Source organism: Polyodon spathula, chromosome 25 (genome assembly GCF_017654505.1).
Source record: "Polyodon spathula isolate WHYD16114869_AA chromosome 25, ASM1765450v1, whole genome shotgun sequence".
Classification (NCBI taxonomy): domain Eukaryota; kingdom Metazoa; phylum Chordata; class Actinopteri; order Acipenseriformes; family Polyodontidae; genus Polyodon; species Polyodon spathula.
The window spans coordinates 7,292,223-7,305,060 of NC_054558.1; the positions used below are offsets into that span (position 1 = coordinate 7,292,223).

The following is a 12,838-nucleotide window of genomic DNA, read 5'->3' on the forward strand; positions in this document are numbered from 1 at the left end:
ATAATGGATGGGATGTGGTTTGGATTCAGCCGCTGTCACCTTACATAAAGGAGCTAGAGATTCTGACCCCCAGCCTCCTGGTTTGTATTCAGACTAACAGAGGGTACAGCCATCTGCAAGCTTGCCAGATTGACCTCTCTAACATGACAGTGATGCAAAAGCAGTTTACTGTCCAGTAGATTGTTATACTACTGGATCTGGGAATTACCTGGCCACTGTGATTCAGCATTTAATACTTCCCAGAGTATGAGTCATTTATCAGCACTTTAGAAAACCAGCAATACCCCTATAGGAGATCTGAGGCTGCCTTCTCTATATTACCAGCTGAACTAGCTTTCCTCTGGGTTCTGATATGACATTTCTGTGGACTTTTTCGTGAACCGTCTAGCTTTTTATTTTCTGAAGTTTGTAAATGGGAGGTAATGGCTCTAGAGGTGGAGAATTACTAATTCCATCCTTAAACACAATGGGAATGCCCATGGTAATTACAGTCCTTATCACGCATAATTAGAGAGCCACTAAATTCAGCTACACAGTGGTGAACCCATTGGTCGTTGTGTAGCTATTAGAATGATACTGCACTGCAACGATGGTGTCCAAATCACATTAAAGATCAACTGAAACTAGAAGATCAGAGCATCCTTTACCTTTAAAGAAGATAGAACTAACCAGTTCCATCGAATCTCACCCACGATGATGATAATAATCCTAGGTCTTGTATGCACATGTTAGAAGAAATTATGTTTTAAAGTTAATAATAAACAAAAATGTACACATTGCTACGAAGTTTTGGCTTGCATCATGGTGGGGATTGATAGAGAGGAAGGGGGCTGCAGTGTAAACTCCCCTGGCCATGCTGTCGAGAGTGGTCACCCCTTCACATTGACACACCTTTGAATCTCTCCTTCTGCGCAGCAGTCTGAAGAGTGCAGTTTGATGAAGGTTCAGTTGCAAACCATTGCTGGTGATGTTGCTGTGCGTCAACTTTATTTTTTTTTGTCTTGTCAAAGTGAACGTTTCCCCTTTTTTTCCCAATCTTGCTATTCACACTCATCAACAGGAAGGGTTGGCAATTGAGATAGAGGGGCTGTGTACAGCCAGTTTCACTTCACTTCAGCATTTCATGATGCTTTTTGCCACAATTTTATTTTTGCTCTACTTAACAGGTAAGAACAGACTTATATTTGGGTCAAATAACTAGTTCTCTCTCTCTCTCTCTCTCTCTCTCTCTCTCTCTCTCTCTCTCTCTCTCTGTATTGGTGATTTGTTTAGTAACAAGATTTCATATTTCAGCAGCATTTTCTTGACCTCTTGTGCAATTTTAACAACAACTAAAACATACATTTCATACAGTTGTCGTAAATATATATTCCAGTGTATGTAATCTCATTCACTGGAGTTGCCACCTTGACAGGCAACTAAATGCAACGTGTTTGTAACCATGTTAAATTCATTGCTGGAACTACTAATTGCACTTTAGTTTAAGGCTATAGCAAAATTACTGGTATAAAGAATGCAACTTAGACATTTTGTGAAACGTTATAATATTTTGTATAACGCAAGCGTATGGTAGCATGTCAAAAGAATGATATTGTAATACATGTACATAACATATGAATAATACATCCACATAACCTGTTAAATGCTTACTTGTGGAATTTGTGTGAACCTATATTTGATACTACTTTACATTAACTGTCTAACTACACAGTAGTTACACTGTAAATACAACCCCTCATGTGTAAATACAGTATAATAACTATCAACATGTTTTCACCCTAGTCATATGTGTATTGACTGAGATACCACAGTGTAGTTAATATAACGTGTTTCCAGATATTTCAATGAATGCTGTGTGTAACAGGTTCCGGATCAGAAGCCCCGTACAGGGTGATCAACGGCATGGAAGGGCAAGGAGTCCAAATCGCATGCGAATACGAAACGGCTCTTAGACCTCCGACCATAGCGTGCTGTAAACTGATAACTGAACACACATGTATGCCCACAGTGAGTGGTTCTGCACATGTGACAGGAAGTAAGGTTAGACTGTCGGTGTATCTTGGACACCTGTCTGAAAGGGACTCTGGGGAATACTGGTGTGGAATCTGGACTCTAGACGGCAGCCCAAATGTAGAGTACGTTGCGGAAAAAATCCTTCTTCGAGTTTTGAAAGGTAAGCCGTCTTCTTCCTCCAAAGTAGGATTTGCTTAAGAATCAAGATAACATTTCTAATGCTTTGAGTTCGGAACATACCCCAAGTCGACATACCAAAGATCATCTATTCTACATACCACTAACTCAATCCCTTACCTAACCCTAATCCTAGCTCTAGCCCTAATTTCCAGGGTAGTTTTACAGATAACATTGCCTTTTCTTATGCATATGAATTGACTGGGTTTTACTACAGCAAATTATTTTTACAATGCTTTACCATACTTCTTTATAAATGACCATACTTTTACTATGGTTTTCCACACTTTGCTATACTTTTACCACAGTAAATATTGATAAGGGATTATAGCAGTAGCGCTCAATATTGCAGCGTGCTCAGGGGGCACATGTGTTTTAGATGTCTGATGCTGTATTATTATTATTATTATTATTATAATTAATTAATTAATTAATGTATTTATTGATCTATTTATTAGCAGATGCCCTTATCCAGGACGACTTACAAAGTGTCACATTGCAAAATATCACATTACAGTTAAGAGCAGTTATAAAGTAGAGTCAAATCAGTAGAAAATAAGATCAAATTATTAAAGGCTGCTCCATACAATAAGCCACCTACGACAGAGTCATGTGCTAAAGATGGAATTTCATTTATTACAGCAGGAATTCCTTCCGGTGTTCCCAGAGAACACATCCCTCTAGTTAACCTCACTGCTGAGTCTGCCCCTGAACAGAAAAGGTAAGAGGAAGAGTGTGCACTGAAGAGGTTAAAGCAATGTGAGCCATGATTTCTGAGCAGCTCCCCTCAGACCTGTGACTCACTTATTGAACACGCTTAACAATGAAGCAGTTATCATGAGATCCTGACCAGTGCAGTTAAAATAAGGAAGGTGACCTCTTATGTGTGTGACTCAAATCTGAACGACCTTCTTCTACTTATTCACCAAGACTATGAGTTATTTTGGGTTATTTTTCTTTCAAAATACCTTTGTTTAAATAAGAGCAAGGAATGGGTGGTCCGTATGAGAGCTGCCATGCCCTCAATGTAAAACTCTCTGTGTTTCTGGGGTTAGAGCTGCTTATTAGCGGTGTGTGTTGGTTTGTTCTCTTATTCAGCAACATCAGTCTCTGGAATATCATCCCCCTGCTTGTAGCCACAGTTGTGCTCATTCCATTCCTGATCTTCGCTATTTCCATTAGGATACTCAGGAGAGCAAGGGAAGCGGGTAAGCTCGCATATGAAATTCATATATACATATGATATGATACAAAAGAAACAACTAGACCAGATATATCTATGCAATTTAAAAGGGGGTATAACTGCAGTGTACAAAAAGGAATAAAATTGTTTTTTTGCATGTACAGGAAAGGTTTAATTAATTAAAAATGTATTTATTTCAGAATGTTTTGGATAAAAGCCCTTCATATATATATATATATATATCTATATATATATATATATATATATATATATATGAGTGAAAGATTGCGCCACTTTCAGAGTTTGTTGCCCCTTTAAGACCAGACCCAGGACACGGAAATGGATTTTGAAGCGCTTACGCGCTATTTTTAATAAACACACATGAATACAAACAAAACAGAAACAAACACCTAGCTCTCTCTTGGAGCTCTAACTAACATTAACAGGAATATAACTAAACATTCAGAACGGCTAAGCCGTTTACCTGACACCAACACCCAAACACAAACAGGCTTCACTCAGTACTTCGCCTTCGATACGACTGGACACACACTCAGTCGGGCTCTTCACTCAGCAGCCCTGATCAAACTGGCTGCCTCTCTTAAATACCCTGCACCTGGATCTAATTTATAATCATCACCAGGTGCAGGGGACTAACTAAATCACTAAACAATTAAAACAATTAGCCTGTTCACCCACAGTGCATTCTCACATGGATTTAGCAGGGAGGAATTTTAACCCCCTCCCTGCTATCTTACTATATATATATATATATATGTGTGTGTGTGTGTGTGTGTGTGTGTATATATATATATGTGTGTGTATATATATATATATATATATATATATATATATATATATATATAGTCTAGTTGTTTCTTGTTGTTTCTCTTAAATACTTTCATGTCATTATTGCTCTTGCCTAAGAAGCATTTCACGGCCTAAGAAGCATGTCATGGTAAATAAGTCACAAGAAGTTTTGTGAACAAGGCTCTAAATCAAAACACAAAAGTTCATTCAATTAGCAGGGTGCACCGTAATTAAACCCTAACCCTTTTAAATTAAGCACAGATATGAGATCAGGAAACAGGAACGTTTTGTATCAGAGCATTAGTAACTTATATAAAGGGATGCAATGCAAGGGATCTCGTTTACTCTGTTGGCCTGGGCTCCTAGTGTGTGTTTTATTAAAATTACATCACAGAGAAACCCTGCAAGGGTTCTGGTCCCATTAGTAATGGTAAACTGTGGGTTTTCTCCAAAAATGACCTCATGCATTGAAAATGGTGGTTCACTGCATTTGAGACCTGAATACTCAGGCAAGGCATTGTTCCAAATTCAACATAATTAGTTGAACATTGTATCAGGTACTTATTATATTTTCTTTGGCTGGTTCTTTGTATAAGGCGATACAGAAACTGTTCCACTCCCTCCCCAGGATTCCATTACGATGTGCAAGGTAAGGTTTGATTTTTTAAATTTATTTATTTATTTGTTTATTTATTTTTTTTAAATCCAAAATCTAATTTCCTAATGTATTGTTCTTTGACTCTCACAGGCCTTTAGTCGAATTTCTTTCCTAAATTTCATTGCCCCTTCTCACCCTAATTCAGGGAAGAGCAAGTTTTATCAGTCCTGCCTTATAAAAGTTTAGCAAAGTATAGTTAAGCGTAGTAAAAAATCATACTTTAAGTATGAAGTATAAATATCCTGACATGCCCTCTCTTGTTTGACAAAGCACATTCGAACATCCATAGCAAAAGTGAATTTAGGCATATGACAAGCAAATATTTTCATTGATGCAAGAAATCGGGCCTCAACAAAACAATAGAGATTGAGATACAAAGTTTTGGAAGATCAGTAACACTATCTCCTGAATGGAACCACCAGAATGTTCTGGAATGACAAGTCAGCTTTGTGTTGCTTTATAGTTTTCTAGCGGAACCGAGACTACGGTAGATGACATCACTTACACGGTTCTGACGCTGCATTCTCCAGCTTCACCAGCAGAGAGCAGCAACGCCAACATGCAGCAAAGACAGAGCAGCGACCAGCCCCATCAGCAAACAGAGGCTGTGGAGTACTCCTCCATTGTGTTCTAGACTGGCCAACAGGACTGGGTCAATTCAAACTTGAAGCCAATTTAAACGATTGAAAATGACTTTGATTCAAGTAATGTGTTGTCGCTATAAGAAGATTGTTTTAATACAATACTGCAAACAGCACTTTTGATCAATGGTATCTTGAAATTGATTATAAGGGAATGCGATTGGGGAAAAAAGGGAACTGAACCCAACCTTGCTGATAAAGCAGTGGTAATCAATAGAAAAATACATATTTCCCCAATTATAATAGTATCCTTTAACAGACTGAAGAACACTTTTTTTTGACTAATGCAATTGTCCTCTTCTTCAAAATAAAAAAAAATATGATTAATGAAAGCAGGAAGGCTACATTCTAAAATAATAATGGAATTAAAAGACAACCCTGAGGCAAAAAGCCTGATGTTTGTTTTAAATGGTTTTGGCAGTTGAACTGACACACATCTGCCCCTTCCTCTGCTTGGATAACAAGTTCCATTCATTCAAAGGTAAACCTAACTCAGGTGAATTCATTTACAGGGAACATTGACTACAAACTGGAAAGAGCACAAAGCATGGAAAAATAAAGTGTTTTCACTTTGTTTATTATTTATACGGAAATAAGCAATTGTAAATGCAACATAATAAAATCAGTCCTATTCTTAGTTTGTACTATGCACTAGGTTGGATGTAAAATAAAAAAAAAATACATTCAAATAAAACATTTTAAAAAATTTGAAAAGGAAGAAAAATAGTGACTTGTACATATCTTCTGCAAGGCAATCTCTGATGTTACTTGTATTGCTTGGGTGAATATGCCCTCTTCTGGTGTAAATGAGACAGCTACAATACAGTACTCCCAAAACATTCAGCATTTTTTGTCACCTTGGTTTTAGTCAGTTTAAAAAGGAGTTGCCATAGATTGAAAAAAAAACAGCATTTTACTTCTGAACTGATTTACGATTTTTAGACTGGTTTCACAGTCTGATTATTACCAATCCCGTTTTGAGTAGAGTTACGCAATGATGTAAGCATTAACACATCATATGCCATAAGTAACTAAAACACCCAAGTCTAACAGTATTTTAACACATCAGCCTCCCTGCGCACGGATTAGAATCTGCTCTGGTTACTGGTCTGCATGTTCAGCGGTACATTATAATCGATTTTCCTTGAGCAGAGTGTTTCAGGCAGTAATGCGTTGTTACAAAAAGGCTGGGTTTAATGAGGAGGAAAAAACACATCAATAAACGCCAGCGACCTACATTTGAAATGGTACACACACTGTAGATAAACAAATATTTGAAGAACTAATTAACATTGTTGATACAATCTAGTTTATCTTGAACTACTACACACAGAGAAACAGTACAACAGGAGGCTGTGTTGTCCAGTGGTTAAAGAAACAGCCTTGTAACCAGCATGTCCCCGGTTCAAAGCCTAGCTCAGCCACTGACTCACTGTGTGACCCTGATCAAGTCACTTAACCTCCTTGTGCTCAGTCTTTCAGGTGAGATGTTGTTGCAGCTGATGCATAGTTCACACACCTTAGTCTTGTATCTTGAAAAGTGCTTTGTGATGGTATGAAAGGTGCTATATAAAGATTATTATTACAACATCAGCTGATAATGTGCCTGTTTCTTTTTCAATTTGTGTGCTCCCATTTAGCTGTAAGGATTAAGATGCCTGCTTAGTTTTAATCATGCCAATAGAAACGCGTGGTATCTACTGTACAGTGTTGGGTAAAGTTACTAGGGTAAAATCTGTTTCTTGCTATAAATGGATGGCAAACTTTGCATTCCAGCTTTAGAACATAAGAACATAAGAAAGTTTACAAACGAGAGGAGGCCATTTGGCCCATCTTGCTTGTTTGGTTGTTAGTAGCTTATTGATCCCAGAATCTCATCAAGCAGCTTCTTGAAGGCTCCCAGGGTGTCAGCCTCAACAACATTACTGGGGAGTTGATTCCAGACCCTCACAATTCTCTGTGTAAAAAAGTGTCTACTATTTTCTGTTCTGAATGCCCCTTTGTCTAATCTCCGTTTGTGACCCCTGGTCCTTGTTTCTTTTTTCAGGCTGAAAAAGTCCCTTGGGTCGACACTGTCAATACCTTTTAGAATTTTGAATGCTTGAATTAGGTCGCCACGTAGTCTTCTTTGTTCAAGACTGAACAGATTCAATTCTTTTAGCCTGTCTGCATATGACATGCCTTGTAAGCCCGGAATAATTCTGGTCTCTCTTCTTTGCACTCTTTCTAGAGCAGCAATATCTTTTTTATAGCGAGGTGACCAGAACTGCACACAATATTCAAGATGAGGTCTTACTAGTGCATTGCACAGTTTTAACATTACTTCCCTTGATTTAAATTCAACACTTTTCACAATGTCTCCGAGCGTCTTGTTAGCCGTTTTTATAGCTTCCCCACATTGTCTAGATTAAGACATTTCTGAATCAACAAAAACTACTAGGTCTTTTTCATAGATTCCTTCTCCAATTTCAGTATCTCCCATATGATATTTATAATGTACATTTTTATTTCCTGCGTGCAGTACCTTACACTTTTCTCTATTAAATGTCATTTACCATGTGTCTGCCCAGTTCTGAATCTTGTCTAGATCATTTTGAATGACCTTTGCTGCTACAACAGTGTTTGCCACTCCTCCTACTTTTGTGTCGTCTGCAAATTTAACAAGTTTGCTTACTATACCTGAATCTAAATCATTAATGTAGATTAGGAATAGCAGAGGACCTAATACTGATCCCTCTGGTACACCACTGGTTACCACACTCCATTCTGAGGTTTTTCCTCTAATCAGTACTTTCTATTTTCTATATGTTAACCACTCCCTAATCCATGTACATGTGTTTCCTTGAATCCCAACTGCGTTCAGTTTGAGAATTAATCTTTTGTGCGGGACTTTGTCAAAAGCTTTCTGGAAATCTAAATAAACCATGTCATATGCTTTGCAATTATCCATTATCGAAGTTGCATCCTCAAAAAAATCAAGCAAGTTAGTTAGACACGATCTCCCTTTCCTAAAACCATGTTGACTGTCTCCCAGGACCCTGTTACCATATAGGTAATTTTCCATTTTGGATCTTATTATAGTTTCCATAAGTTTGCATATAATAGAAGTCAGGCTTTGTAACATTTTAGACTCCATCACTCCTCTCTATCACTTCATCATAAAAAAAAAGCAGGGATGGAAATATTGCATATTAGTTTAATCCATTCCGGGTTTTAATTCAATCTCGAGCCGCGGCACATAGATAACAAGCTCAAGTGTGTCTTCTTAAACTCCTTGCAAAACCAGGAATGGATCAAACTGCTATTCTGGGAAATGTATCTACTTATATTTTACAGCTTTATAATCACTGAGATTACATAAGTCTTAGGAAATGCCCCTTCCCAGTAACACAAAATACAGTGTGAAACAGCACTCTTGCTGTCTGGCACTGAAGATAGCTAAGGACATGATTCATTCTGGTGTAAGTGATTGGTGCAGAGGGGGTTTTTGAAAGCTAGAAGCTGTCAGCTGGGGGAAACAGTCAGTACTGATTCCTTGCAGTTAATGCCAGTACATTAATACTAGTAATTGTGGTGCAGTCACCAGTAGGCTATTCGGACAGTCCCCATTTTTTATAATAAATATGAGGCCAGCTGTTAAATTAACATACTTTTTCAGCCATTTAAGTTTGCATTACCTAGAGGTTAAGCTGTCATGCCATGATGTAATGCAGGCGTCTGGAGGGGGCAAATGTAAAATAGCATTTTAACAATAAAACGATTTCAATTACTATACACCCAGAAATAATAACGTTCCAAAAATATACATTTGCTTCCCTCAATGCAGTATACTTTCCTAGGTGTCATCTTTAATATCATACGGAATCGATACAATGTAAACGTAGTGCCTTATCTGTAAATCATCAGAGCCCGCCGCTTCACTGCCTGGCCGCTACATACTGTACAAAAAGAAAAAAAAAAAAAAAAAAAAAACTACATTCCCCATAATCCTTTGTCACTGGTTGCCCTGTTGTCACAAGAGAGCACAGGTGACTCAAAACACAAGCTACGCTGTCACATCACGCAGAGCCGAAGGAAAACAAATACGACTGTGAACTTGGGAAACGGATCTGTTACACGCCTTTTTATTTATAATTTCGACCGACAAAGACAGAACTGTAACTACCGGACAAGGAAACAACACTCTCGCCGGCAAAATACTCAGGTGCAGCGAACTTGTACATAACTTTGCACTTTATGACCTTCAGCTGGGTAAGAGCTTTCCAATTGCTTATAGTACGCTTCAGATGTATATATGTATGGGGGTTCGTTTCAGCTTCTGTTTTGACTCTAGAATAAGGCCACGGTTGGAAAAGCTTTACGGTACAGTGGAATATACCCGGACAAGAGGCGTGAACGAAAAAAAAAAAAAAAATGTAGAACACTATCCATACAGAACCGCTTTCTGCGCATTACATTATATGTACTGTATTGGTAACACATGTTTTAAACTTCTCGAAGTACAGAACTGTAGTTACCGGGACCTATTTTAAAACAACGTCAAGGATACCAGTTCTCAGGACACGCACGACCCGTTCTCAATTAACTTTATAATAATGTTTCACAGCTTTGCCAGACTGTATCATTCACCAGAAGGTTCAGGAGCCACAGTGATAATGGCTGCGGCGGTTCTCTCCTTAACTTGTTGTTTGCGTAATGCAAGGTATAAATAATACTACTCAGCTATTTATAGCGTTTTCACAGGATGGTTTCTGAAACACCTTGCATCGGCCGTGCGTTTTGGTTCAGATCTCCAGTTTGATTTTTGCGTGTACATTGATGGTGAAACTGGAAAGTTAACGGCCTGTATACCAATGCCCCCACTCCCGCACCCCCAGCAGCATCAGCGGGCACACAGCAGGGCGATTGGGCATCATCACAGGTTAGACTGACCTGTAGTAAAGGCGGAGAGAAAAACAAAACAGGGGTGTGTTTCAGGAGATACAGAGAACGAAGAGAAGATACTTTTAATAGAACACAATAATACAACAAGCACTTCAAAGAAAAATAAAGTTAGAGAGCTTATTGTAAGATAATTTTGTAAATGTATTATTATTATTATTATTATTATTATTATTACTACTAATAATAATAATAATAATAATAATAATAATAATAATAATAACCACGTACCTGGTTCGCATTTAGACATATTTTTAGCCTGTTTAGCCATATTTTTGTTGCTTGAAGAAAACATGTGCTCTAGCCAACATTTGGCTGATGGTTCAATCCGGAGAAGCTTGGATTGAAGCGTCAGTAACAACCTGCTTCCGGGGCACTGATTGCGTCACCCAGGTAAACCCGGCTTTATCACAAGCAGTGCGAAATCGCTTACCTGACCCGCTTGACACCTGGTCCTGACCCGGGTAGAGCATGCCAGTGTGAAAGGGGCTTTAGTTCATCACATAAATACAATATCGTAGCACTTGCTCTTCTGTAAGGTTTAAACAGGTGGCCCTTTGACAATACACCCGTGGGGTATACCTTCGGCGTTGTGTGCATTTCATACTGTAATTTATTTTCGCACAGAGCCTGTTTGAAATATGTTCCCACCTCCTTAGGACTCTTTGAAACAAGCAGAACCATTTTAAATGGAAAATACTCAATCTGACCACCTGGCTGTATTTGGATTTCTGCTCGGTGCTAGGTGGAGAAGTGGTGGTACGTGTGATGTGTGTTGCAGCAGTCTTGTGGTGTAAGCGGCTGCTCCCTGTTTGTGTATTTCTCTTGTTTGTTTTGTGTCAACTAGTCTCTAACTCTATGTACATGCGGACAGTTTAGGCTCTTCAACTCATACCCCAACGCATGCTGGTAAGTGTTGTTGTGCTGTGAAAGCTACCTGATGCAGGTAAAATATACCCGAGTACGTTGGGGTGTGAGTTGAAAAGCCTGAACTGGCACAAACTGTTCTAGTGTACATGAAGTCATATAGTAACCCAAGTGTCAACCAACAGTAAAAGTGTGCCACTAAACTTATTTACACGGAATCAGGCAGATAAATTATCAGCTGATTAATAAACTAATACTTACACAGGGTGTATGTAAAATATGAAAACCCTCACGATTGTGGTGGTATCATCAGTCTTCCCTTTTGATGTGCATTTTGTTTTTATTCCTTGTACTGTGCTTTTAGCAGAGGCAGCAGAAAGCAGGCTTGTCTGAAACAACATATGACAATAATCAACTGAAGAACATGCACGAAATTTACTGATTTGTTTGAGTTATCCTCCTTCCTGAAAGAAGTAATGCTAATAGCATTCACCTGAGATCAACCAAGGGTTAGCAGGTAAAGCACTCTGCTGACTTTTAACTGTGTTCTTTGGCAACAAATAATGGACCTCCCCAGCCCGGGCACTGAACCCTCCAGTTAAACCCCAAAGACTGGAATAAAAGTGAAAGTACTATATATCTATTATTCCTCCATTTCATACAAATGGGTTTAATTTGAGCAAATACGCTTGAATTGGCGCCTCAAGTTTGCCAAATGCAATAAGTAATATTTTGCTTGGGCATTTTAGGCAATTTCCTCTTCGTTTGATGTTTTTATTATAATTATAAAGATAATTATGTTTTAATACTAGTCATTTATCTACAGAAGACCCAGCAGAGCAATTGAATGATCTATTATTTTACGTCTTGGAGTTAATTACAATCTGTTATGTAAATCACAGGGCTTGCTGGCTGCTGGGCTGCTGCAGTCGTTCAAAGATCGAGGCACACTATCTCTAAATGCAGTATGAAACGTAGTGTGGGATGATTAAACTGTTTGGCCAAGGATCTCAACTTCTGGTCCAGCAAGAGCGTCCCTCATTTGAGGTGCAACCTCCGAACGGTCAGTCAACCAAGGCTGGGGGAGGAAGACCACTGATACCCCCCCAGAAGGGAGGCGGTGGGGAGCGGGGGAGAAAGACTCCTCCTGTGCCTTATGTGAAACCTGCCATGTGAGTTTTTCACTTTTGGGATGTGCAGCAAATTGTCATTGTGTATTGAAACAAGGTGAATGGTGCTGTAATGTAATACACGGGTCTGAATCACAGTGAGAAGTGGCTGGTGGTGTCTTTGTTACTGTAAGATCAAATGCAATTTCCTGGACCAGTAGTTGCAAAGTCACTGTGGTTTAGTCTTCTCATTTTGTTCTGTAATTTTCCTCAGCAAGATATTTGATTTTTTTTTTTTGGTTTTGGTTTTGGTATTGCGTCTTTGCGCAAGCAAAGTTTAGAAATGTTAGTTTCACAGATATTGATTAGCACTAGTCTTGGGCGACCATACTCAAGGTAACATTTAGTAGTCAAATGTTAGTGCAAATCGTGTTTTCTG

The 12,838-nt window shown here is 38.6% G+C and overlaps 2 protein-coding genes across 9 annotated transcripts in view; both read left to right on the forward strand.

The window, feature by feature from the left end:
• Nucleotides 1–1,865: 1,865 nt before the first annotated feature.
• Nucleotides 1,866–6,950, forward strand: LOC121300232. 2 transcript variants are annotated; one of them, XM_041228729.1, is made up of 5 exons: nucleotides 1,866–2,173; nucleotides 2,833–2,911; nucleotides 3,289–3,398; nucleotides 4,780–4,832; nucleotides 5,305–6,950. In XM_041228729.1, exons 1-5 carry the CDS (start codon nucleotides 1,903–1,905, stop codon nucleotides 5,473–5,475), a joined length of 684 nt encoding a protein of 227 aa, XP_041084663.1. In that variant the 5' UTR covers nucleotides 1,866–1,902; the 3' UTR covers nucleotides 5,476–6,950. The 2 variants fall into 2 exon arrangements, with proteins under 2 accessions (XP_041084663.1, XP_041084664.1); XM_041228730.1 differs by having other exon boundaries at nucleotides 2,836–2,911.
• Nucleotides 6,951–9,513: 2,563 nt separating this feature from the next.
• Nucleotides 9,514–12,838, forward strand: part of LOC121299521 (transcription factor EB-like) — a 36,347-nt gene continuing 33,022 nt past the window's right edge. For 2 of the 7 annotated variants that reach the window (XM_041227284.1, XM_041227292.1), the window contains exon 1: nucleotides 9,515–9,733. The gene's annotated coding sequence lies outside the window, so the exon portion shown is untranslated. Of the gene's footprint in view, nucleotides 9,734–11,654; nucleotides 11,808–12,192; nucleotides 12,463–12,838 lie in introns of all 7 variants that reach the window. The other 5 variants (XM_041227286.1, XM_041227287.1, XM_041227290.1 and 2 more) reach the window with 5 other exon arrangements.